Source organism: Ostrea edulis, chromosome 4 (assembly GCF_947568905.1).
Source record: "Ostrea edulis chromosome 4, xbOstEdul1.1, whole genome shotgun sequence".
Lineage (NCBI taxonomy): Eukaryota > Metazoa > Mollusca > Bivalvia > Ostreida > Ostreidae > Ostrea > Ostrea edulis.
Genome location: NC_079167.1, coordinates 5,808,769 through 5,836,634, shown reverse-complemented (window position 1 = coordinate 5,836,634; position 27,866 = coordinate 5,808,769). Strand labels below are relative to the sequence as shown.

The window sequence follows — 27,866 nt, the reverse complement described above, 5'->3', positions numbered from 1 at the left end:
ACCGCCAGCAACTCTTTGCGGGTAGTGCAGTACCGCTGTTGTTCTACTGATAGCACTGTGCTACCATAGCCGATTGCTTTTTCCCTTCCATTCTGAACTTGATTCAATTCCGCATTCACGTCATGATCGGAGGCGTCCGTGTCCAGAATGAAGCGACCTTGACTGTTCGGTATTCCTAATAATGGAGGGTTTGTCATTGAACAAACGAGTTCGTCAAAGGCATCCTGTTGCTCGGTTTTCCACCAAAATCAACCTTTTACGGTAACCACATACAAAGGAGCAGCAATACGAGAAAACGGGAATAAAACTGCAATGGTAGTTGGCGAATCCTAGAAATCACTTATCACCCTTTGTCAAGATAGAGGCATACGTCTCTCGCACCTCCGTAACTGATTTCAGACGGCGACGGCACTCCAAGTTCTCGGCACTCATAGTCGGCCAGTGTGTTCAAGAATGGTAGAAATCGGTTGTGGAAGTTTCATTTAAGGCCACTGCGTCCCTATGTTGGTCCGCCACTTACGCAGAAGCGACGCCAATGTCGAATGGCGCATTGGAGATGCGTTTTTTTTTCACTGACGAGTTTCGCTTCATGCTTTACAGGTCAGATGGACCACAAAATGTCTATCGACGTTGTGGTGAGCCATATTCTAACGTTTGCTGACGGAAAGCGACAGATTCGGGGGAAGGTCTGTTATGGTATGGACAGGGATATCTCAAGGCGTGAAAAAACCTCTCGTGGTTATCCATGACAATCTTACAGCAGTAGCACATCGGGATCAGGTCTTGAGACCACACGCCCTTCCTCTTATCAATCAACGTAGCATTACGTTGCAGCAGGACAATGCAAGGTCCCATGTTGCTAGGGTTTATCGTGACTTTCTGGCTCAAAACAACATTCAAGTTCTTGATTGGCTACTATACAGTCCAGATTTGTCCCCATTCGAAGATTTGTGGGACGAGCTGAACACAAGGGTGAAGAAGCGTGTCAATGTCCCATATAACGTTACTCAACTCACATAGGCTCTTATTTAGGAGTGGAATAATATCCATTAAAGGACAATAAACACCTTAATGGAGTCAATGTTAAGGATAGTAAGAGCAGCGACTGAAGCCAGGGGTGGGCACACACGCTACTAATTTGGATCGGAAAACGGCGTACGATACCTTGTTTGAACGCTATCCATGCAAACACCGTCGGTGATAGGACAACAAAAATCAACATAATGTATTCAGTAATGATGAAATAATTGAGGAACTCAAACAATGAGCTAATCATCAATGAATCATGTAAAATAATATCTATTGAATATGAACTTCCGTCAAACTCCCCGTCGAGGCCTCATTACGTCATCTACGTTTGTGAGCAAACGACCTCTGGCGGAAGTTTGCCCTACCCTACCCTATTTTTCATTTTCTATTTAAAGAACTGGGAAACCCATTCTATTTATAACGCACTTTTTTTTTTTAGAAAAAGGGAAATTCCATTTGCTAATGGAAATTTACCCAATGATTTCTATAAACTTTTCCATGGCGTCATGGAGTATCGGGTCTTCATTCCTCATTCTGCTAACAAATGTCAAGAAAGGAACATCACTTGAACAGGTAAGTCCGTGCATATTTTTTGTATCAATCTAAAAAAAAAAAAGAATGAAAGGGAATAGTATTCTAATGGACTGGATTCGACATTGGCGTCGCTTCTGCGGAAGTGGCGGACCAACATAGGGACATCGTGGCCTTAAATGAAACTCCCGCAACCGATTTCTAACCGTTCTTGGACACACTGTCCGACCATGAGTGCCGACAACTTGGCGTGCTGTCTCTGTCGCCGTCTGAAATAGGTTACAGAGGTGCTAAAGATGTATGTCTCTATCCACAGGGGCTTCTTATCCGTTCTGTTCTCTATCACACATATATAAATATAGATAGAATGTTCTATCGTTAAAATGATAATGTCCTACGGACCCGATTTAACGGCCTGTCCCGAGACACAGTTAGATTATTCTAACTAGGCTACATGAATACCCCTGCATTATCAGAGCAATGACCCCACCCCAATCGACTACAATCGCTTCGTAAAGAAATGCTGTGTAACTGATCTGTACTGTTCCAATGGATATGGTGCAGGAGTACCCCGGGTGCACGCTTTCTTGAAAAATCTTCTGAACGCATGCGGTGTCGAGTGGGGTTACGGTTAGCTGAATCTTAATTACTGAAGAACATTTTCACAATGCACGGAGGTAGCACAGTGTCAGATTTAATTAAATTTCGTACACGTGTCTCAACGATACACAATGTATTACAAAAACTTGCGGATCTTTTCCCCACTAGTATAGAATTGTCACGAAAGTGTACTTTTGTGACACCCTTTGTGTCAATGAATAGAATACCGCACAGGGGTGGTTGAGGGTCATTATGTGCAAATAAAAGTTGTCTGAAAGGTATCATGTAACATATTGAATTGGATATTTCGACAAGAACAGTTCAGCCCGGGGGTAGTTCGGGGTCAATAAGTGCAAAATATAACACTTGTCCGAAAGGTATCGTGTGACATATAAAATTGGAGGTCTCGACGAGAACAATTCAGCCCGGGGGTAGTTCGGGGTCATTAGGTGCAAAAAGACAGTTGTTAAAAGATATCGTGTGACATATCAAATTGGAGGTCTCGACGAGAACAATTCAGCCCGGGGGTAGTTCGGGGTCAATAAGTGCAAAATATAACACTTGTCCGAAAGGTATCGTGTGACATATCAAATTGGAGGTCTCGAGGAGAACAATTCAGCCCGGGGGTAGTTCGGGGTCAATAAGTGCAACATATAACACTTGTCCGAAAGGTATCGTGTGACATATCAAATGGTAGGTCTCGAGGAGAACAATTCAGCCCGGGGGTAGTTCGGGGTCAATAAGTGCAAAATATAACACTTGTCCTAAAGGTATCGTGTGACATATCAAGTATGAGGTCTCGATGAGAACAGTATGGAGGTGGTTACGTGTCATTGAGTGCAAAATAGTTTCCCGAAAGTTATCATCACTACCGTGTGATATATCAAATAGAGGTTCACAAAGAGTATTGGATTGTTCACAATGAGTATTGGATTGAATTGGTTCATGTTCACAATGAGTATTGGATTGAATTGGTTCATGTTCACAATGAGTATTGGATTGAATTGGTTCATGTTCACAATGAGTATTGGATTGAATTGGTTCATGTTCACAATGAGTATTGGATTGAATTGGTTCATGTTCACAATGAGTATTGGATTGAATTGGTTCATGTTCACAATGAGTATTGGATTGAATTGGTTCATGTTCACAATGAGTATTGGATTGAATTGGTTCATGTTCACAATGAGTATTGGATTGAATTGGTTCATGTTCGTTTACCTAGCGGGGCTGGGCATAAATGACCCGTGTATGTTGATTTAGAAGGAACGATAAAGAAGAAAAAAAGTTTCATGAAGATAAAAAATGATGATGACCTATGCAGTGCAAAAGCAATAATCACGGTTGTAGCAAAACTTGAAAAACATCCTCAGTGGGACTACATTCGCAAGGATCATAGATTACAAAAAGAGCTCGAAGAAGAACTTCACAAAACGGGGAATGTTACTTTACGTCAAAGCAATTTGGAAGGCATAAATTTTTTTAACTGTTCTACCTGAACACCATATTCATGTTATTTCAAAGGAAGCATTCAATGGAATTGTGCCAACTGCCACAGGAAAAAATAACACACAAATTCTTGTGACCAAGGTTATATGCCAAAGAAAGTCACAGGGAGAACCTTGATTTGTTACCACCCCCATCAACCACGTGGTGCATTCTTTGGTTGAAGGACGGAAGCGTTCAAACTCTACGCCTAGGCAACTGATGATACAAAGATGAAATACTACAACACCACATTTCTCTATCCCTACATCAATAAAACTGGGAATATCCCGATAGGTCATCCACGTATATTACCGAGAACTTTGAAAACATTGAAATCTACGAAAGGAGCATCAACCTCCCAGATAGTTGCATGTTGCAGTTTTACCTGCCAAAATTAATGGGAAACTCCTGTTCAGATTATGCCGCACTTGCATGGAAGAACAAGGCAACGATTTCAACCATGGAAATCGTCAAAGTATGCTTACGGGTACGTGGGTGAGAGATGGGGGTGATGAAAGCATTAGAGAAAAGTTACATCCTAGATCAGATCTACGAAGTCAGGCACTTCAAATGTGTGTCTCAGTAAGACTCTTCCACGATGAAAGGTGCATTTACAGAATATGTCAATACATTTTTTAAAATGAAGCAAGAAGCCAGTGGATGGCCTAAGTGGCGTGAAAATAAGGAGGGTAAACAAAGTTACATTGAGGATTTGTACAAGAGAGAAGGAATTAGACTTAATTATGATAATATGAAAACAAATACAGGACTAAGAGCGTTAGCAAAACTTATGTTGAATAGCTTTTAGGGTAAATTTGGTCAACGGGAAAACATGCCGAAAGCCACATACATTTCCGATCCAGAATACTTTGATATTCTGACGAGTGATCATCAGCAGGTCAAAGATGTCAGCTACGTTTCTGAAGAAATGGTTAGTATGCAATGGGTCTTGAATGATGATTTTATCGAGACGTCGAACAAAACAAATGTTGTGAACCGCTCAAGCACACCTTAAATTGTATTCCTACCTCGAAAACCTAGGCGAAAGAATCCTCTGTGCCAATACCGATTCTGTTATTTTTACTGTTAAACAAGGTGAATGGGAACCTTCTCTTGGGGATTACCTCGGTGACATGGCAGAGGAAATAACTGGTCGAGAAATTGTTTCATTCATAACAGGAGGTGAGAAAAAATATGCATACGTTACCAAAATTGACAAAGAAGAAATGAGTACACTTTGTAAAGTGAAAGGGGTTACTCTCAATTACAAGAATGTGATAAACAATTTAGATACTTTCAAAATATCGTTGTAAGTAATCAAGAAAAGAAAGTAATTATTACAAATGACTTTGGGATAGAAATAAATTCAAAATATATGGACACTGTCACAAGAAAAGAGGAAAAGGAATATAGACTTGTTTTTGACAAGAGAGTTTTGAAATGCGAGTTGACATCAGTACCAGATGGATTTTAAGTTCATTTTCTCATACGGTTCATATCGTATCTATGTATCTATAAGTATTTGTACATGTATAATGATGTTCTTATGTCTTGTTCCTATTCTTACGTAAAAACAGAGTGAAGAACTAATTGTTTTGTAGAATTATGCATCAGCAATTGTATAGAATAAAGAGTAAATTGATTCATCAAGAATTTACAGCGTAATTGCACAATCTCTGATTGAAATATTCAACCCCTCGGTGAGATTTCCCCAATCCCACAAAAATATTATGCATATCGATACGGTACTAAACAATTATACAGTAGATATAGGTCATGTCATGGTTGCTGGGTTATCTTCCTTGTATACAGGTACGTGCATGGCTTAAACATTTTGCGACAACGATAACGCTGTTAAGTAATATTCGTTATAAACAAGAAAGGATTACTCTGAGAAGTATATGAAGTTATTTTGATAAAACAATATATTGTTTATATTTTGAATGCTTTGAACATGATCTTTAATTAAATAGGTATTACTCTCTTTACTCGACCATCACCATATCGGAACGAGTAATTACGATGACGATATTAAGAAATTTTCTCTCTCCAAACATAGAAAGATTTGCTTCTTACATCACATATATTCTTGTCATTCTAATAGTATGTGAAGTATGGTGCAAGTCATCGGCAGGATGTACTGGTTTCTACTTCTGTTGGTTCGATTTGTACCGGTATGTAATTTATTTTTTACTAGCAATGATATGGTGAATTTGAAATCAATCATAATTGGACGTTGGAGACACACACACACGTGTGTGTGTGTGTGTGTGTGTGTACACCATGAAGTGTTTATTTTAATGTTTATTCCTACACAAACGATGCATTTTCTTTACTTGAAAATCCATACAAAAAAAGAGACCCATTTATCCGAGATTCCTCTGACTCTTACCCCCGCTTATATATTGGGACATGTCATAATATACAAGAATACTGTGACCAGTCTTGCTTCACTAGCAAACAGTGCGCACACCTGTCCTTGACCTTTTAACCTTGAAAAAAATGTACAATTACATGAACAATACTAAAGAAGGATAATTTAAAATTTTGTCTTTATATTAGCTGAAAAATACATATATAGAGTAATGCAAAAATGAAAAAGGTGAAAAGCACTTTGTAGATATTTACTATGATATCCCCCTCCCCATCTAATTTTATTTCCTAGAAAATAAATTGCTCAATTAGGTTATTATTATTTTTTTAATTGAAAAAATGCCCACCCCAAAATCAAATGTGTGTCCCCTTTCTTGATAAAAAAAAAATAGTAGAAATATCTCATTTCCAAACCTTTAATCCACCCCTTCTATTTTTAAATTTTTTCTCTGTTATGGTTATATTTGTATTTTCTTATCCTTATGAATTCATAAATTTTGTACATGAGGATCACGACCTATGCACTTATTCAACAAGAAATGTATACATTGCCTTAATAAATTTTATTTATATATTGGAAAAAAACCCATGGGAATCATTTTGAATTGCAGGGAATTTCGTAAACGAGAGACTTAAATAAACTTTTCTGCGTAATTTTTTTTCCATGCAAAAGTACCACCTAGTACCCACAGGCACTTGTTTCTGTAAATGACTTATGACCTCTGTATACTAATAACAACACAAGGTACCTAGCTTCAAATGACACAGAATGGCACCCCCTGAGAATATCGGCCTTTTGAGCCTCCAAGGAATATGCGATGCTAATGTATTTACTACCGTTGTATTGTACAATCATTCATCTTAAAAACCATGTATGACATGACTGCATTCATTGCCTCTTGTCGCCGAAAACTGCAACAAAAAATGGCTTTTCCGTTTTATACCACGAAGTGCTATGTACTGATACCGCACAGAATACGTGGTCGATTTTGACTGGCTAGCACGCTCTTCTAAAATTACGTTTGGAATTCTTTAGAATTATTTATAGAAAGATAGAGCATCAGAGATGAATTAAAAATAACAGGCAAAAGGATGATTTTAATGGTGACCATTAACCACAATTGATCTTATTTTATATAATTTAGTTACTAACATTAGGGGGGGGGGGGGAATGCTACAAAAAATAAAGGGGACTCCATCCCCCATATTTTTTTCCACAGACACCTGATAACTATAATCCCCCTTCTGATTTTTTTTTGCGGTGATAATTCCTCCAAAATGTGTGGATTCCTTGTCTCTCTCAACCCAATTTCGATTGATGTAGTTGTTTCACAAGCTTTAGAGATTGGCCTTCTACTGGACTGGTATAATATAGAATATACTTATTATAAACAGTATAAGGTATTTAAGGCTTACAAAAAAGCATGTTTACGATTACATAATTCGAAATTAGGATGGAATAGACGGGGAATCCACACATTTCGGAGAAATAATCGCCGCCCCCAAAAATCAGAAGGGGGGGGGGGGTGTCCATACTTCAGATGCCTGTGAATTTTTCCATATCGGCACAGATCCGTAATATTAGGGATGCGGGGGAGGGGGTTCGCCGGAGAAGTTGTAAGTTCCACATGGCTTGTTTACATTTCCTGACAGATAATGATAAAAATATGATAGTCATGATATTGACCTTCAGAACCTTAATCAGTGTGTGCATGGGGGGGGGGGGGGGGGGGGGTGTGTGTGTTCGTCATTGCTGTCTCAATTTTTTCCCCTCAGGCTGGGAGGGGGGGGGGGTCATTCTTTGCTCCAGGGCTTCAATTCATAACTTTCAAGCTTACATGCATTAATATCTTCTCATTCACTACTACATCGTACTATCAAAAATAGTGGAGGGGCCATTCTCGCAATATATCTTCATTTGCATGCATGAAAATAACAGTTAATGTTAAGGGTTGGCCAGTCGCCTCCGAAAAACATTGATATGTGCCTGCAGCGTTCTTGGTACTTATGGTGGGTTTCATAAAACTTCAATGTAACAACAGGTACTTGTCACATCAATACATACTATACCACAAAGTCAATAACACATCACTAAAAAACTTTCCTTGCTCTATTTTGCATACTTCCAAATAATCTTTTATCTGTATTTTCTCTGACTTTCCATAGATCTGCTTGAAACATGCAATTGGCAGAAATATTTCTCATACTAGTTAACGAAGTTGTATTTACAGTAAGTCATAATTTCATTATTATCTTCATCAGAAATGATTCCGACACGAAAATATTTTTAAATCTCCACTCGGGAAGTCTTAGCTTCTATCTTCTGATGACATGTAAAATCCCGAAACGTACGAACAGCTTTGGTTTTTTTGAGTAACTAAAAATAGCATACAGCGCCTTCAATTCAAATTTTTTATTTTGTTAAGAAAGCAATATGTTCAAGATTTTTTGGTAATAAACATCGTATCAATTTATTATGATAATAAAACAATGAGACTTTATTTTTCAACACAACGAATATACAATTTTCATTCTGTGCGGTATCAGTACATAGCACTTCGTGGTATAAAACGGAAAAGCCATTTTTTGTTGCAGTTTTCGGCGACAAGAGGCAATGAATGCAGTCATGTCATACATGGTTTTTAAGATGAATGATTGTACAATACAACGGTAGTAAATACATTAGCATCGCATATTCCTTGGAGGCTCAAAAGGCCGACATTCTCAGGGGGTGCCATTCTGTGTCATTTGAAGCTAGGTACCTTGTGTTGTTATTAGTATACAGAGGTCATAAGTCATTTACAGAAACAAGTGCCTGTGCTAGTACCTCATCTACGCAATACCGAGATGTCTTGCAGTGAATATTGCAGATGTAATTTTTTTTACATGTGTTTCTTTACTTTGTTCACTGACAACAAGCAGAAATCACATAAATTGCAATATAAATGTTGACAAGTTGAATACCTTTAAAAAAGAAAAACAAAATCTCGTCACTCGTACATTTCTTACATGTATGTGTTATATTTTTAGAAGTTGGAAAAACCCACATATATGTATTACTTTTATAAAATGATTTGATAGCCTTTCAAAACTACCGTTACCAGTGGTAACATGTTTTCCTTTAGATATCACATTTATTCTCTTTCCTGTTGAGTTGTTTTCCTCTGCTCTGATTACATATATTTAATACCAGCGTCTATGAAGCCGTGTTGACAAAGCATCATGCTTGTTTATAACGGTCGATAACTCGTAGTCGTAGGTATTGTATAAGACAAATGCCAATGTCAAAATCATCGACATTTACCAGAAGTGCTCTGTTATTCAAAGAAATCCTTATAAAAAAGAAAACACACACACACACACACACACACACACACACACACACACACACACACACACACACACACACACATTAATGATTAACATTCTCTCTCAGAAGAAATTGTATGATAATTAACGAACAATAATCATGAAAGGAATATAATTGTCAATCGAAGAATGACCTATATATTTTCGTGAAAAAGAGGAGGCAGCTAGCGCAGGAATATGAATACTTCTTATTTACATTTCTGGTGAAAAAGTGATTTTCTTAAAATCATTTGACGTTAATTTTGTTTTCTTCTACGTATTATATACACATCGATATTCTAAACATTTGCTGTAATGTTGTATCTGCTGATCATGAATGGAACTATATTTTTTCAGAGCAATTGTGTGAAGAGTACCTGAATCCAGTAATAAATCTTGAATAGATAGTATGCACTGATCGAATTTATTAAGAAGTGGGGGTAAGGGTCAGAGGAATCTCGCATTAGCCTTAGTGGCTACCGAATAATATGCAAAAAATCGTGAATAGACTGCTCAAAGAAGGTGTTCATTTATTTTTTCCAAATGAAAATGTCCCTAGCTTTTCAGACTAGGATATTCTTCAATGTCCAAGAGTAATTCAAGAGCATTTGTACAGTATCATCACTACATGTATATGATTGTTGCTCCCTGAAGCATGATCAGTAACTAGTCCAGGGATCATGAATTACGCAGCTTGGTAGTAGTATCCTCATGAACGCACATATATTATGTTACAGAGCATTGAAGTAAAGAGGATTATTTTAGTTCGCGCTTCGTGAAAAGTATGCTGTCGTGAGGCGTTGTAGTCCACACCCTCATGTATTGTCAGAAATGCTCTTCATACTATAAGCATTCACAAAGTATTTATTTTTCACATTGCACAGAAGTAATAATGACGATTTTTAAAAATTTAATGTCTTTTCGCTATATACATGTATATAGCCATTTGGACCTGTTCCTAGAGCCTGAACCCCTAGCCCAGGGGGTATCAGAAGAACTCGTACCCAGAATTTTAGGTACGATTTCGAAGTCAACAATATCTTGGTACGAGTAAAACTTTGTCAATTTCATTATTAAAATCTGCGTACGAGTTCTCCTGGAGTTAAAACTTTTTCAATGTTATCATAAAAATCTGGGTACGAGTTCCCCCGGAGAAAAATGTCGCATTCGATTCGTTGAATATTAAAACGAAATAACGTTGATAAATATATAATTTTACGGCATTATTTCAATTGTTGTTATCTAATCAGGCGTTTTAGCATGGAGTCCAAACAACCAATACTATATTTAGAACGCAAGAAACCACAGGCCCATGGGTCTCAACACTCACCTCAGTCATCTTGCTCATACAACTCAGTTATTCATGCAAGGATTCAGATTTTTTTTTCCAGTGGGTCGAAAATTGGCAAGAAAAAATAACAAAAGCCCAACCCTCTTAAAATGAGCATCTGAACATGGTGGATCAATGATCATTAAAGCAGTACGAAAGGGGCAGAGGGTTAAAATACCTACACTGTACACGATACATTCTGGACGTGAATCTCTAACTTTTCGTCATGCGCTGTTTCTTTTTGGTATGACTAGTAGTGACTTGTAGTCAAAGACTACACAGAGACTCAAAATATGAAAATAATCTTTGGTTTCCCTGTCTGATAAATGATTGTACAATTTCTCTTTTCGGTTAATTTCTAATGATGAATGAAACTGTACTATAGTCAATGACATTACGACAGTGCCGCAGCACATAACACCATCAGTCGAAGGTGTAAATATTTAAGAAATATGAATTCATTTTTGAAAATGCATGAGGGTATGAACTGCGACGCTCCACGCCTGCATACTTCATGAAGTGCGTTATCAGGTTATTTTCAAGAATTGATAGTAATGAAATTTCTATTATATACATGTATATGACACACTAATGTTGCTGAAACAAAGGTCAGAATCGAATGATTTTGTGTGGTGATTCAGCTACATCACAATTGATCATCCATGATGGTCACATATAACTTTTAGAAGGAAATGCAACACTTTCTATAACCATAATACGGCAGTAATTGACTTTTTAAATACTTGACAAGAGTTTAAAATTTCTACAGAATATGATTTGATGTATTAATGAATCTGCTACCTTACTTCAGAGGGATACTTTATTATGATATTCATATAAGACAGAGCAGGAAATTTGACAAAAGGTTTTCAATAAAATCAGAATTACAACTGTACGAAGTAGACTGTTTTCATATTTTCTTTTGGAATTCATATCTGGAATATTGAAATTAAATTTCAGCATGCAGGAAGATAATAATGATAATAATGATGATAGAAAACCAGAAATGCTGTCTTAATTATATGTGCATTACGATGATTTTAGGTTTCTTCAGAACATCTAGTTCAGAAGTGTCCGGTGAATAAGACGGACTGGAGCCTGGCCTCAGCACGTCGTGGGTGTAACAAAACACACCCGTATCATTGTCTGCCAAACAGTAATCTATCATCATTGGTAGAACTTTGCTATAAGAAAACTTATTTTATAAAAGGTAAGTCATTCTAGCCTCTTCTCACTGTCTGATAATCACAGGGTCATATTTAGATATATGTATGTAATAACACTAATGTAATCCCCGCCAGCTAATGTAATCCGATAACATTACCTTTGCCAGTTGCACAGCTAATGTAATCCCTATTACATTAACGGTTGCGGATGCACCCGCTAATCTAATCCCTTTCCAATGGATTACACAAGTAGTTGACGATGTATATATCACCTGCAAGTTCATTCGCAAATGTTCTATCCGTCTATTTTATGATTCAATTACCAAACTGAGTTTGGGAAATACTGTTTACTCAGTTTCTTCTGATGTCAAATTCGCATTTGTGACGATGTTTCCAACGGAAGACCTTTTAGTGATTCTATTTTTCTTTTTTTTATTAAGGTCTTCCGTCTGTAGTGATTCGTTTGGTTCTTATTTTTTCCTGCCATCAATATCTCTGTAATGCGTCGTTCGATCGCTACAAAATTTTACTATGTTAATTAGATCAATTATTTGCCCACATATTCTTTTTCAAATATACTTCCGGTTCGGGGTTATCGCCCCCCCCCCTCCCCGTTAGAATGTTTGTCCTTGAATGCTTTCGGCTCAAGATATCAAATTGAAACTTGTAGAATAGATAGAAACTACGTAGATTTATCACAGGTGAACGTCTGCCACCGTCATTTGCTGTTCACACAGGAAATGATTAAAATTCAAAATATTACGAAATATTTAATATATAATAAATCGCAACAGATTATATGCGGTTGTGTTTGCTATGTCCTGACACACTTTTTGATAAGATCTGACGATATGTAATTTTTGACAAATCAGAGGCCACCGTGGTCACCTTGGGTAATGAGCCACCTTAAAGCTGTATGGTCCGAATTACAATAATTTTTTTCCATCTCGTAAAAACGCTATTAAATCATCGCACGTATGTAGTTATGAGACTGTACGACATATAATAAATTATTTCACCTGATTTAACCCAAAGAATTTGATTTTAAATCGATGTTTACAAATAACCGCGTCACTCTGCCATTTCAAGTGACAGTCATGTGACCAGTTCAAACTTTCAGATCATCGGTGGTCTTATCTGTGTAAAACTGTGTATTTTGTTATAACAGTGCCGTACCATAAGTTTAATAGAAATAAAACTATCAAATACCTCTTAGTAATTCGTTGTTTTACGCTCTTTCAGCCTTAAAACTAGACAGTTGCGTATGAGTTAATATATCATGTTGGGATTCCCCTTACGCGCGTGGGTCTATTTATAGACGTCTATTATGGGATGATTTATATATGTAGCCACTATATTTACTTTCTAAATGATATTCGCACTGTTTTCTTTTACATGCAGATGTTTTCAAGCATGTAATTAAGGGAAAGTCAATAACTTTATAAAGTTATTTATCTGCTTTAAAGTAATTATGTACAAAAATAATACATGAACATCGGGTCATACAGCTTTAAATCTAAAGTGTCATTTATTTACAATTGGGTCAACGTCATTAATTAGTCCGCGAATATACATGTATACATGTATCTACTTATGAGGTCAGTGTCGTTCAGATTGCCTTCGGACAATCCTTTAGCTAGGTCTTGGACTGTGGCGATCAATTGAGTCTCACACGAACGTTAATTAAGGAATCCATGTTTAGTCTCCATATTGAATGCTGTTCAAAATGTCCCATGATGATATGCTCTATGTCTTCAGATCAGATGGCTGTCAGTGATAACAGGCGATGATTGGAGGCCTTGTTCTTGTCACCTTTCTTAGATCTATTGGAACGACAGATCCTGCATTCAGGGATGTCTGGTAAATGTGGGCGAGTGTAGGTGCAAGCTCCGATAAAAGTTCATTAAAGGACACATCTCGCGTTTTCAAAGTATACAGAATTATATGCATTTTGTCTTCCTTATGCTTATAGAAATTAATCGTAATAGTTCGTTCGCTGAAGTATTGCGATAATTAGCCACAATACGGACTTAAATCTAAGCCCCGATTTCAAAAAGCCTAGTTAATTAGATAGGTAGTCACGTGGTACAGTGACGTCATATGCGACCTTCGCCGATCAACTTGTTGTAAAAGTAGTGTTAGATATTTTTAAAAACTCGGGTTTTAGGGGCCTAATTTATTTACCATGGATAACATTTATTTCGATGTTGACAAATTTCCCGAGTCTTATATCTTTTAGCCACCAGTGCATACAAATAGCGACCCAAATGTAGCGAGAAAAGCGAGTATGAAATCCGCATAAATTTGCGAGTAAATAATGTTTACATGGGATCACTGTCTAAACACAATTTGGTAATGCCATTTCTGTAAACAACTGTAATTAGCGTTGTTGCTTTTCTAAACTAAACAGTGTAATAATTATTAAATTTATTTTTGGAGAAGTTAGATAGGCCTAAATTATGATACGATTATGTATAATCATTGACAACTAGGCCTACTGTCACGGGTGCATTTCGAAAAGAAAGAAAAAATAATAATAATAATGATCAAACTTATTGTGAAAATCACAATACTTTTAAATCATTTTATTAAAGCAATTTTATTAGGCCTAATCATTATTTTTTGTTATCAACACGTTGTTACTTAGGAAGTGGGAGCGCGGCGTGCTGTTGTTGTACAAACACGTCCACAACGCGTTCCTTAAAAAAAAATTAAAGCATTATAATTCAATTCAAAGTCAGGAAATATTATATTTTATTATTTATAATTGAAAGTTCAAATATCTTTTATCTTTAAATTTTTTAAAACTACCAGTTGGTAGACGCTGCTAGCAAAGTTCTGCCTATATGTTGTTACAAGGTGAAGGTCAGTTGGTGCGAGTGTGTATTGAATTCGAGAGCAGAACGGAAAGTATATGCCGTAGACCTATATGTAACAGTGCGTAGCTTCGATAGAACAATTTTCTCGCAGTTTATCTACGTCTTGTCCAAGTGCTTGTTTGAAAAAGTACAGGGACAAATTCTACTGGTTTTTTTTTAGGCAAAGTCGTTGTGCCGACAAAAAATATTCACGTCTTGTCCCTCATACCTTCCTTCGAAAATTGAAAAAAACAAGTCCAAATCCCCTCTAATGACAGCAAGTACACCCTTAAACGGCACAAAACACCCTAATGCAGCGTTATTTACAAGCTGTTAATGTGATAATTGTTTGTTTGTCAATTAAATCTAATCTGTTTATGAAATGGCTATCAACTGTTTTCAAATCTTCTCGCTCGAGGTCGCATATGACGTCACAGATAATGGCGCGTAAAATATCGAAGAAAATATGCATATCGCAATATTTGAATTTCATCGCTTTCAAACTCGAAAACTACGCAAACTGTTTCATTTAAAACACATGTAAAGTAGTTTTAGGCATGAAATGAATTAATTTTGCTGAAAAAATTAAAAAGTTTAAAAACATGCGATGTGTCCTTTAAGGATGCGTGCTGGAATGGACTCTGGTCCAGTGGTTTTGTGGGATTGTACGTTACGCAAAAGTTTAACAAGACCTGGTGTAGTGATTGTAATTGGAGCCATCGTTTTAGGGATTGTGGCCTTTGTTTAACAAGACCTAGTGTAGTGATTGTAATTGGAGCCATCATTTTAAGGATTGTGGCCTTTGTTTAACAAGACCTAGTGTAGTGATTGTAATTGGAGCCATCGCTTATGGGGATTATGGCCTTTGTTTAGCATGGTGCTTGGTGTAGTGATTGTAATTGGAGCCATCGTTTTAGGGATTATGGCCTTTGTTTAGCATGGTGCTTGGTGTAGTGATTGTAATTGGAGCCATCGTTTTAGGGATTTTTGTTTAGCATGGTGCTTATGTCCTCTTTGGTGGGAATCGACTTGCACTGGTTGTTGAGGATGTTGGTTTTCATCCCAGAGTCGCTGTGTATGAGACCATCAGAACTAAGCAAAAGAAAGACTCCGGATGATTCCTGTTTCTTGCCCTTAATGAAGGACCAGGACTTCTTTGTCAAATATTTACTCTAATATAAAGCGTTGAAAAGCACTTCAACTAGAATAACCTTCATCAAAATAAGACTTTTGTTTGCGGGTTCCTAAACCATTTGCTATATTCAAGAGGAAAACAATGGAGTTTCCACAGGAATTACCGCCATTATGATGATGGCCTATTCTCCCTTAAGGTCCCAATCGAAACTACTAAAGTATCTCGCATAATCAACATCGATGTTGAACATGCAAGACACCCGTGGCGTTCCGATTGTGTAAGATTTCGTTCTTCACTCTCATACCATCCTATCGGGATGAGAGACACATGAACTGAATATGGTATTATTAGTACATACAAGGAAAGGAAAAAACTATTTATATGAATCCATGTCATTACGATTATCATTAAGCATATGTCTTCTGTACATATTTTTTTTTAAACTCAAACTTACATTTATTTATCTACTTTTGAAAATTCGTACCCGGTACTCTTTTTACTCTTTTTCTAGGATGTCTTAAACTGTTGGATAATGGTTACGTGGACAAAGTGGAGTGTGATGGGTTTGTCTGCGGTTGCCCTGATGCACCCTATTTTGGTCATGAACTTTATAAATGTAAGTATGATAAGAGGGTCATAGGCTATAACGCTCACCTGAGACACAACTTTGTAGCTATAATAATTGCTCCCGTTGATGGAAAACTGCATATCATTTAATTTAATGATAATTGTTGAATAAATGAAATATGCCTGTTCGTTTCTTCTTATTTCTGCAACCAATCGCACATTCTCGGGTCTTTCCGGCAAGCCGAAAAGAACCCGAGAAGTTGTGATTGGTTTACAACATGATCAGCATAAAGTTGTGTAGGTTTTCAGTGAAAGTTATACTTACAATAGTTTTGACTAGGCCAATCTTTATCATTTTATGACCACCGCGGTGGCCGAGAGGTTTGAGCGTTCGCCCCGCATGCGGAAGGCCGGGGTTCGAATCCCGGCCGCGACAGACTTAAGTCGTTAAAACAGGTAGTGACAATTCCATCGCCAAACGCTCGGCATCAGGTGTGAATGTCACGGGTCCTCGGAGATGGCCTTAAAAACGGATGACCCGTGTCACAGTAGGTGTGGCACGCTAAAGAACCCTCGCTGTTCAATGGCCGTCAGCGCCGAGCATAGCCCTTCACTGGTCCTGGTGACGTCTCCATATGAGTGAAAAATTCATATGCATAACATTCACCGAAGGACTCCCCACCCCCACCCCTTCCCCCTAGACCAACAATCTGACACATAAATAACTTTGTAGATACGATATTCATCAGATATTTTCGATGTTTTGACTTTTTCCCGTGATTATATAATATTTGTAATATACCGATATGTACAGACACGCGGATAAACACAAGAAAGTTTTTTATTTTAGTTCAACTTGATTTGTGATAACACAGATCTTGAAACTAAGCAATAAGTCGGAAACTGTCCAATATGTCAGATATCGAATGGTCCGGGACTGTTCTGGGCAGTGTTTGCCTTATAACTTAAAAGTTAAAACGTTTTTTCCGAAATTATGTTGAACACTACGTGGTAATTTCCCCAAAATCAGGCCATGTTTACAATATACATTGAAACTCGCCTATAGCGAAGTGCTAGTGAATGAACAGTATTGATTCGTTATAAACATTGTTCGTTATATTCAGTACGTTTATCATATGTTTTAAAACTAGAGTGAATGAAAATAACTTCGCTGTAAAAGCGTGAATTCGGTAGAAGCATGTTTTCTGTAACCGTGTTTGACTTTAGCTGTTTTCTATTTATCATCCACATAGTGCATTATGTTTTCAATTTTTGCGTTTGACGAGAAGAAACCATGTGTATTCATAATTCTGCCCTTAAATTGTCGCACCGGACAAAAACTACCATTATATACATATTCGCAATAATGAGTGAACAATTTTGAAATTTTGAACGACCGTTCATTTTGTCTTTAGTCAACTATTCGGCATGACGGATTACGATCGTATTCACAAACTCGTTAATACGGATAAAGATTCGACTGTTTCTGTGATCCCTCCTTGTACACAATCATTATATGGATTGAGTTAGGGTACTGACTTGCTGCGGCAACAGCCTTTTGCGGTCTTGAATTTTAATTCAGTAATTCGTATGCTGGAATGAGAAAGAAAATTTATTTTCATAACAACATAATTAAATTTTGAATATGACGTCACATAATTGGTGATATACGTTTTCCTCAAAAATTCTCAAACATGCCAACTTTTCAGACGATTTTTTGAATACAAATCATGGGCCGCCTGTGTCAACCAAATATGTTTTCTTATTTGTGCAGTACTGTGATATGATTAGGAAAACCTTTTGGACAACCATGATAAATTTCAAAAATCATGTTATAATACTATCCAAGGACAGAGCACTCTAACCACGAATAAAAGACAAATGTTCGTTTGAAAAAAAAAGAATTTCAATCTCAGTGCTTCTCTATATTTTTCAATTTGTCAAGAATAAGTGTCTGTCATTTACTTGTATATTATCGAACGTATTAACGATTTCAGTAATAACGGTTATTCCTTCATTAGCTTAAATTGATTTTAAAAAGTGCATTCATTTTTTAAGTCAATACTATGTTTTAGCTACCCGAGAAATACAATATCCACCAATTAGACATCCTAATCCCTGGTAGTTCTTGACAAGAATATTTATAAAGAAACCTGAATCTAAACCCTTTTGTGGTCCCACCCAAACCCCGGATATAAGAATAAACAAACCCCGGATATAAGAGTAAACAAACTTGAATCTACACTACATGAGGATGCTTGTACATTCATTTCATATACGGTCCCTTATAGTTCTAGAGAGGAAGAAATTTAGAGAATTTTCCTACGTATCCCTATATAAAACTTTAAAATCCCATTTTTGTACCACTCTGGCTCCGGAGAAAATAATTTCATCAAAGTTGTTTCTACATTATATGTATAATGAAGCTTCTACGATAGGTAATACTTTAGGGGTCCAGTGGTTCTTGAGAATTAGATTTTCTATACGCAATTTTGACAATTTCTTAATCATATTTCAACGAAAGGAATGTGGTCTCTCATTTGAGCGAACTTGATCTTAAAAATGCTTTTTATCACGCTTGGTTGAAATTGACCCCGTGGTTTTGTAGCAGAAGTAGAATTTATGAAGTGTACAGACAGACGACAGTTTACCACTCAAGACAGATCGATGACGGAGGTCACTGGCTCAGATGAGCAACAACAAAAAAACAAAAAACAAAAAAATGAAGTGACGTACATGTATTAGTCAAAAATGTGTATTTTGCTCTTGTAAGAAAAAGTAAAACTTTATTATAAGATTTACTGTTGGCCGAATATGAAATCTTATTCGGTTTCGACATGTTTGTGACCCAGGCATGCTAGAAATAAAAAAAAAAAAAAAAAGAATAAGATGGTTATGAAATCTATTTGTAGATCCAAAGTGCTTGGACTTAAACACACAGGAAAGATGTTTCGCCGCAGACACTGATTGCCTGAAACTAACGTATGTTATATTCCTTGTATCTATTTGAGAAATAAATTTCAATTTTGAAAATACATGAGGGCATAAACTGTAACGCTTTTCGCCAGCATATTTCATGAAGCGCGTTAACATATGCCTGCGTGAAGCGTTGCTGTTCATAACTTCATACCCTCATGTATTTTCAAAAATGAAATTTATTTTCTATGTTTACATTTTACTTTCATTTCTGTCGGCATTCCCAGCTGTTAAAATAGCCTTTTTATATTTATCACGATTCATTTGCGCATTGTTCACAATCATGAGGAAATGGCTATCACTTCAATTGAGAAAGATATCGAAGGCAAAGACATAGAAAATGTAGATACTCTCTTTATAATACTTCTTGTGTATGCATGTGCTCATTGAGAAAATACTTGTTTTCATAGTTTTTTTAAAAAAAAAACTTACTTCCATTGCACATAATTGTTTCAAACACAAACATGTCAATCCATCATGTAGTGTATCGACATGTCATCCGTAGATTCTGCAATACATCGGACCACTGTGATACGTCAACAAAGCCAGTTACCCCAGAATGTATATGCAACGACACGTTATCTACTGCCATTTGGACAGCCATTGTAACAGCTGTCATAATTTATGTGGCACCGAGAGTAAAAGGGTGGTGTACACGAGGTACATTGTATATTTATTTTTATGAAATATTATTTAACATAATGTATAACTGTTAGGCTGGATATTTTTTTGAGTACACAGCTTTTACGCTGATATCTATTATGTTGAAGGATCCGCACCATCAATGTCAGAAAGACTTGAAGAAGCATGTCGAGAAGGAGATGCTGAAAAGTACCTTAACCTGAAGAAAGAAGAAAGTCTTACACTACTTTTTGCAGCAGTTAATGAAAATGGCTGGAATTTCTTGCACCACGCATCCTACGGTGGAAATGCTAGCATTTTTAAAGATTTGCTTGAAAACGAAAAGGTGAATATTTCTCAAATAAATCACGAAAAAGGAACAGTTTTACACATTGCTTCTAAATATGGAAGGAAAGAAATTTGTGAACTTATTTTAGAGAACGAAGAACACAATTCTCTTCTCAATATGAAAGATGATAAACATATGAACGCGGGACATCTTGCAGCCTGGTACGGCCATATTGATGTCTTGGAACTGCTAATCACAGCCGCAAAAAGTTCTGTTCTAAAAAAGGTAGACAATACAGAGCAAGAAAATATTGCCATACTCGCGTGCAAAGGCAAAAGCTTGGACACACTGAAATTCATAGGCAATCATCCGGAAGTAAGACAGGTCTTGCATGAAACAAATTTCGAGGGATGGAACGTTGCACACTACGCCGCAAAAAGTGGTAATGACGACATGCTGGAATATTTGATTAACGAAAAGAAGGTTGACTGTGTTAACGCATCAACAACAGATGAAAAAACTTGTCTACATACAGCTTGTGAAAAAGGTCATTACGAAGCCTGCAAATCTTTGGTTAGAATGAAACCCTCAATATTACGTTTAAAAGATAAGAATGGAAAGCATGCTGGACATTACGCTGCCATGAATGGAAGTGTCCGCATTATCAAGTATTTAAAGGATCGTGGATTAGAATTGGATAAAAACGATAACGAAAATCATAATATACTGCATATCGCATGTCTTCATGGTAAATTAGAGTTATGTAAGTATTTAGCTAAAGAGTTTCCCAATTTTCTGAAACAGAAAACGGAAAAAAAATCATATAACGCAGCCCTGTTCGTTGTAGAAGGAAATGACGATGAAAACACAAGTATCAAAATACTAGACTTTCTCGTTAATAAAGGTCTTGATATTTATACTGTTTCAGCCTCTGGAAAGTCTGTCCCATATTTAGCCTGCGAAAAGAAATTACGAGTTTTATATGAATATTTGATGAAGAAATATCCTCAATTTTATGAGATAGATTACGGGGATATGGATCCTATAGAAGCCGTTGATGGTGATAAGAAATTTAAAGCGATACAGAGAAAATATGACCCAAAGACTAAATCAACAATGTTCACTGGTTCTCAGCTACTAGATAATTGTATAATATTGTAACAATATTAGCTGGTTCTCGGCGACTAGATCAATGTATAATATTGTAACAATGTTAGCTGGTTCTCGGCTACTAGATGAATGTATAATATTGTAACAATGTTAGCTGGTTCTCAGCTACTAGATAAATGTATAATATTGTAACAATGTTAGCTGGTTCTCAGCTACTAGATAAATGTATAATATTGTAACAATGTTAGCTGGTTCTCAGCTACTAGATGAATGTATAATATTGTAACAATGTTAGCTGGTTCTCGGCGACTAGATGAATGTATAATACTGTAACAATGTTAGCTGGTTCTCGGCGACTAGATGAATGTATAATATTGTAACAATGTTAGCTGGTTCTCGGCGACTAGATGAATGTATAATATTGTAACAATGTTAGCTGGTTCTCGGCGACTAGATGAATGTATAATATTGTAACAATGTTAGCTGGTTCTCGGCGACTAGATGAATGTATAATATTGTAACAATGTTAGCTGGTTCTCGGCGACTAGATAAATGTATAATATTGTAACAATGTTAGCTGGTTCTCAGCTACTAGATAAATGTATAATATTGTAATTGTATGAATACATACATATAGTTGAAAAAATTGATAGTGTAATTGTATATCCAATACTTGTACAAATGTTTTATTCGCAATTTGTGCCCTAAATATTTTTACAGTTAAAACTGAATAGCGTAAATCGAACAAAGTTGATTTCTCAAGCAGAAGGTGCGCAGCAGTTTGCCGGGAGACAACGTAACTAAGGGGACAGAATCGTATTACAATAACTGAAATGTGATATGTCATACATGCAATACAATATAATAAATAATATTCACAAATCGAATTTCATTTCCAATTTTGAATGTATGCGCCTTTTTGCATTTATGGCAATGCCATATTCTACAGATATTTGTGGAGGATTCAGCAATAAATTAAGTTTTTATTAATGATCTTATTCATGAACTACAGTCGGGTTGTCTAAATACTGGCGTACTAGATATCCCTAGCAGCTGCCCCTCTTTAGCTGACGACTTGTCATTAATTGACATATCACCACTATCGCTCCAAACAATGCTGGATATCGCTTACAACTACTCCAGTAAATATGGCGATTTACATTCAATGCGTCCAAATCCTGCGTCTTGCAATTTCGAGCTAAAGGAACAAAGTTAGACAAATTATCGTGGCACTTAGGTCCTTCCAAAGTGACATGCGAACAGTCCTATAACCATCTAGGAATTGTTATTAACCACAAATGCAAACTCTCGGACAGAATACAGGAATCTTGCAACAAAGGGCGTAAATCTTACTTCGCACTATCCGATCTTGGTACACAGTTTCTTGGCCCAATGACAATGTCTCATTTGTACAAAACGATCGTACTACCATCAGTGCTTTATGGATGTGAACTCTGGAGCAACATGTCATCTGTTGATAAAGTTCGACTTAACACATTCCAACACTTTATTTGCAAAAACTCCCTTCATTTACCAAAGTTATGCAGGTCAGATATGTGCGAATCACTTTTCAATGTTGTACCCATATGTGCTGAAATTGACGTGCGGAAACTTTTATTCTTTGGAAGATTATGTCGTCTGAATCCAAAAACATTAACGAAGTCAATATTTCTCGCAAGACTCTTTTCCTATCTGTACAGTCTCTCTGATGTTCATTCTGGTTTTATTCCCGATATTGTGAAGACTCTCCAATCATATGATCTTGTTTCCCATTTATGGAAATTTCTGGTGGATGGATCCTTCCCTTCGAAGCTGAACTGGAAGAATATGGTACGTGGCAGAGTCATGACCTTGCATCTATCTCAGCGTCAAATACGAATGTTGCACGACCGTGAATTTCTTTCCTTTATACAAATTTTTTCGGACTCAAAACCGTCGTCTATCTGGTTTTTAGCAAAAAACTACAAGGAAATTGAACTCTGCAAATTCATATGCAAACTGTGCACCAATACGTGCTCAATGGACCAATTCCAAAATTGCTCTCTTTGTGGAAGGTCTTTCTCTAATGTGTTTCAACATTCCTCTTGCACATGTCCTGCAACTGCAATTATTAGGCACAATTGGTGGAACGTGATCACAAACTGTTTTGACATACGCCTATGTGCAGAGTTATGCGGATTGACAGAAAATGAAATGTTTCCTGTTCTTCTGGGGCGGTATACAATACACGAAACCAATAATCAAACCTTCCGCTTACTGAACTTCAATCTTGTTCGAAGCGCAGCTGCGCATTACCAGAGAGCTCTGACTCAGTTACAGGTATCGCCTCCCTAGCTGTCAGACACCATGCCATTATCTGCCCCCTATCCATCACATACTTTAAGGGTAGTGTATATATGTTTATTCTTCTATATTCTTTTTGTTTTGTATATATATATATGTCTGTTCAAAATGTAATATTCATGTATATGTAATTGTATATTAACTTATATTGCAATATCTCCACATGGAGGAAATAAAGAATGAATGAATGACCTACCTACCCGACAGAATCGTAGTACAATAACTGAAATGTGATATGTCATACATGCAATACAATATAATAAATAATATTCACAAATCGAATTTCATTTCCAATTTTGAATGTATGCGCCTTTTTGCATTTATGGCAATGTCATATTCTACAGATGTTTGTGGAAGATTCATCAATAAATTAATTCATAGAAAAGAAAAGTTGGGTTGGTTTTATCCTGTATGGTGGCATATTTCTATGGAGCGCCAAATTAACATAAACTCAAATAATTGAAGATATCTTCAATTATTTGAAGATATCATCAATATTCATTTGATGCGCGCAACAATTCAATTAAAGTTCTCTTCAAATAACTAATGATATCTTCAATTCTGAATTATTGCGCGCGTTAATTGAATTGATGATAGCATTAATTCTTCAGCTGAATTGATGCGCGCTTTAATTGAATTAATGATCTCTTCAAAAAAATTAATGATATCAACAATACGCAAGTTCCGAGTTACCCAAAAGTTATTTTCCTTTGTCGAACTCTTTCGCATTTTATGACGTATGGTGGGTACACAATGTATACATTATATCGTAGACTAGCCTGGTACCCGAGGCCTTCCGATGTTCAAAGAACGAAGGCCAGGCATCGCATGTCGAATGGATTCTTCCACTGATCAAAATCCAATATGGCGGACTCAATGGTAAGTAATGGGAATGTACGTAAATGAGCGTATCATGGCTTAATTAGCTGTGTCACTTTCGATTTTATGTCATTAATTGCCAGAGACAGACCTTAGGAAATGTATAATACTTGGTTTTCCATGTGACACGCTTGTTTGATATAGTCTTATCCCTTTGTTTTCAAGTAAGTAGGTGATGATCAACTCGCATATTTTTCACGTGTGTTAAATTAAATTTAACCGTGTCACTTCGTTTTTTCTACTATTGATGGGTTGTATTGGGTTGCTGGCGAAGATACATACTGAGTTTTATAGATGACACGCACCAGTTTTCTTATTTTAAACTGACAATTTCAGATCGAATTTCCTCGACTCATTTTTGGATAATTTTTTATTACATATAGATCTAATGACGTGCTTTACTTTGATAAGACTATAGGCTATAGCTGAAGTTTATATGATGACTTTCTTGTACGATGATAGGGGTGTTTTAAGCTTTTATTGGACTTATAGTGTACAATTTTACAGATTCTCAATATTATGTATATTAATCGTTTTAATTTCAGATGAATTTCCATACATATGGAAAGAAGAAACACTTGATAGTAGATGAAAAAACACCCTCATATATAATGCTTCATGAATATGCAAAACCATGCCAACAGGTATAATAAGATATATATATTGCTTGTGTAGCAGATAAGGCTATTTATGCATTTTATAATTCAGTAACAATGGTGTCTGACAATGTAATTATTTAATTCTTATGTTGACCTGCCAACTTTATGCTTGATCCAATAGGCTTGATTTAAAGTTTCTGTTGTTACTTTGGTTTACTGTGAATATTCTTCAGATTTCAGAAGGGGTTACTAACAATTTCATTGTCAACAGTTACTATTCCTCACTGATTCACTGTCCTGTTTGTCTAAAATTATATTTGTGGGTCGGTCCACAATTTTTATATTTGCCAAAAGTTATACATTGAGGTATTCTATTTTTGTGTTAGCATTATAATTTGCATTTGTTTGTAACTCAAATTCTTTGTCTTCTTTATGAGAGAACTGAGTTCATACACTTCAATTTAAAACTCTTAGGCTGTAGTAGCCAGGAATTCTGTATCACAACAAAAACAAATTTTACATAATGTGAAGTACACAATATGGCACTATAGTAACATTTCATTGTTATGCTTTTGCACAAACTCATTGTACTGCTTGGATTTGATAATAAAATCACACCTGCTAAAGCTTCAAAGAAAAAATGTAGAAGATCACAATCTGGAGAAACCCAAGACATTCATCCCCAAAAACAAAGTTTTGCATTTCTGTTTCTCTCACTGTATTGCAAATTTCAAGATAGTTTTCAATACATTAAATTTGTGGTACTTGTGTACCAAATTAATGACTCTTAATATAGTTTTGTGGAAAAAGGAAAAGAAAGATAACCAGATTGATCTCTTTATTTTACCATGTAGTCTACAGACTCCAGATGGAAAAAGACAGAGAAAGAAATTCTAAAGGGGTATTCAAGGACCCATCCTCCTCGAAACCAATTCATATCGGAAGGAATTAACATCCAACTTGAATGAAGAATTACAGACTTCCAGAACAGGTTAACAACTAAATCAATTTGTTACAGTCTGTTATTTCAAGTTTCCCACCTCTTACAGCAATAACAAAAACAATTATTTCTGGCATCTAAAGGTGTGAGAAGTTTATCATATTCTAAAATATGTTCTATTTGTTAGTGGAAGAAATTTAATCCCAAATTGATTATATTAGATACTGACAATTTCTGTATTGATAAAACACAATAGTGAAAAATGCATGATTTTTTGTATGGAATGAACTGACCTACCTTGTTTTATTTCATGTGATCATGCAGACCCTTTAAAAAAGGAGAAGCCAGATCTTCAGAAGACTTCCTTGAAAATGAGAATTTTTTGAGTGGAAGTGAAGAATATGGCATGCATACAAGCATTCCCTCCCTCTTGTTTGTGTAAGTAAAACCTGCATGAATATAAAACTTTAGATGAAAAGGGAAATATATTGACATTCAAAATTCACAGTTGGTTGTTCATCTTCTGCAAAAATTACAGACTTGTTTCATTATTTATCTATAGTAAAATGCATGTAACGACATAATTAATATTTATGATGTATGTGCATTGTGTATTTACTACTATTCCTGATCCATATCAATGCAAATCTTTACTGATTATACTGATGTTTTGTGACATTGTTTTTAATTTTTAGATCAGAGGTGAGCTTTTTGAGAAAGACTTATGGAGGAACTTTGAGAGTGTCAGTTCTCAGATCAAGAAGTTAGCTAACAGTAGGAGGAGTAGTAATTCATTCCACTGTATGGCCAGAGAAATATATGACATAAAAGACCTGAAAAAGGAGATTTGGCATTGTTTCATGTGGAAATTGAAGAATCTTTGAAATGGATACATGCAACACAGACATGTTTCAGTTACTTGGGGATAAAACTTATGAGGAATTTTGCTAACTTTCAGATGGGAATGTGTTGCACAAGAAATGGTTGATCACAACCTTCTTTTATTAGAAACCTTTTCTATGCAAATAATTATTTTAAATGAAATTTAGCTATTTCATTAGACTAGTAAACATGTTTTCTGTGCAAGTGTGTGTCATTGACATTAAATGCTATGATATATTGAAGTATTCTTAAACAATGGAAGATCTCTACTAGTTCTTTCAAAGGAAAGCCAACAACAGGAATCGAACCTGTTCCTCCATCGTACAGATACGAAAGTGTGCACCAGTACACCATGTTGGCATATATTAAGAACTAGTAGCCTTGGAGGGTAAATATTGTATTATAATGTACAGTTGATGTGTGATATATCACACATATATATATATATATATATATATATATATATATATATATATATCACACATATATATATATATATGTGTGTGTGTATATATATAATATACATACAGCTTAGTGTATATGTAATGTATGCCTCATGTTTGCTAGTCGTCAATAAAGCATTTGAATTGAATATATTCCTTGTTCATGAAGAAAGTCTAATATCCTGAAATTTAGATAAATCTAGCATTTCTGTTTGTGAAATACCTTTAAATCTAGCTGAGAGAAATGTCTTTGTAACCCAGTGATTATCTGGGTCAGAATAGGTCCTCTGCACCTGATTGCATATTATGAGAAAAGAGTTAAGATAGAGTGATCATTGAATAAGATTGTTAACTGAAAT

General features: G+C 36.0%; 1 protein-coding gene and 1 long non-coding RNA gene across 8 annotated transcripts; both read left to right on the top strand.

Annotated features, from left to right (window-relative positions):
- The first annotated feature begins 1,489 nt into the window (after positions 1-1,489).
- On the top strand, positions 1,490-22,378 carry LOC125670263 (putative ankyrin repeat protein RF_0381). Of its 5 annotated transcripts, none has more exons than XM_056161747.1 (7): positions 1,490-1,602; positions 5,753-5,822; positions 11,744-11,909; positions 16,370-16,474; positions 19,338-19,407; positions 19,907-20,061; positions 20,172-22,378. In XM_056161747.1, exons 2-7 carry the CDS (start codon positions 5,763-5,765, stop codon positions 21,470-21,472), a joined length of 1,857 nt encoding a protein of 618 aa, XP_056017722.1. In that variant the 5' UTR covers positions 1,490-1,602; positions 5,753-5,762; the 3' UTR covers positions 21,473-22,378. The 5 variants fall into 5 exon arrangements, with proteins under 5 accessions (XP_056017722.1, XP_056017723.1, XP_048761305.2 ...); XM_056161748.1 differs by lacking the exon at positions 5,753-5,822 and having other exon boundaries at positions 1,513-1,602; positions 20,172-21,074; positions 21,240-22,378; XM_056161746.1 differs by lacking the exon at positions 1,490-1,602 and adding an exon at positions 5,300-5,501.
- Positions 22,379-24,580: 2,202 nt separating this feature from the next.
- Positions 24,581-27,484, top strand: LOC130053951 (uncharacterized). Of its 3 annotated transcripts, none has more exons than XR_008802177.1 (5): positions 24,581-24,643; positions 25,189-25,287; positions 26,097-26,233; positions 26,507-26,620; positions 26,878-27,484. It is a non-coding gene; the product is annotated as an uncharacterized LOC130053951 (long non-coding RNA). The 3 variants fall into 3 exon arrangements; XR_008802179.1 differs by having other exon boundaries at positions 24,636-24,658; XR_008802178.1 differs by lacking the exon at positions 24,581-24,643 and adding an exon at positions 24,677-24,807.
- The last annotated feature ends 382 nt before the right edge of the window (positions 27,485-27,866 follow it).

Bases quoted from the DNA above. Each gene is read 5' to 3' on its own strand.
- LOC125670263 (XM_048905348.2), top strand. From the start codon at position 1,528: ATGGCGTCATGGAGTATCGGGTCTTCATTCCTCATTCTGCTAACAAAT. The intron at 16,475-19,337 runs GTAAGTATGATA...ATCTATTTGTAG, and splicing joins TGGTCATGAACTTTATAAAT to ATCCAAAGTGCTTGGACTTA. The intron at 19,408-19,906 runs GTATGTTATATT...TGTCATCCGTAG, and splicing joins ACTGATTGCCTGAAACTAAC to ATTCTGCAATACATCGGACC.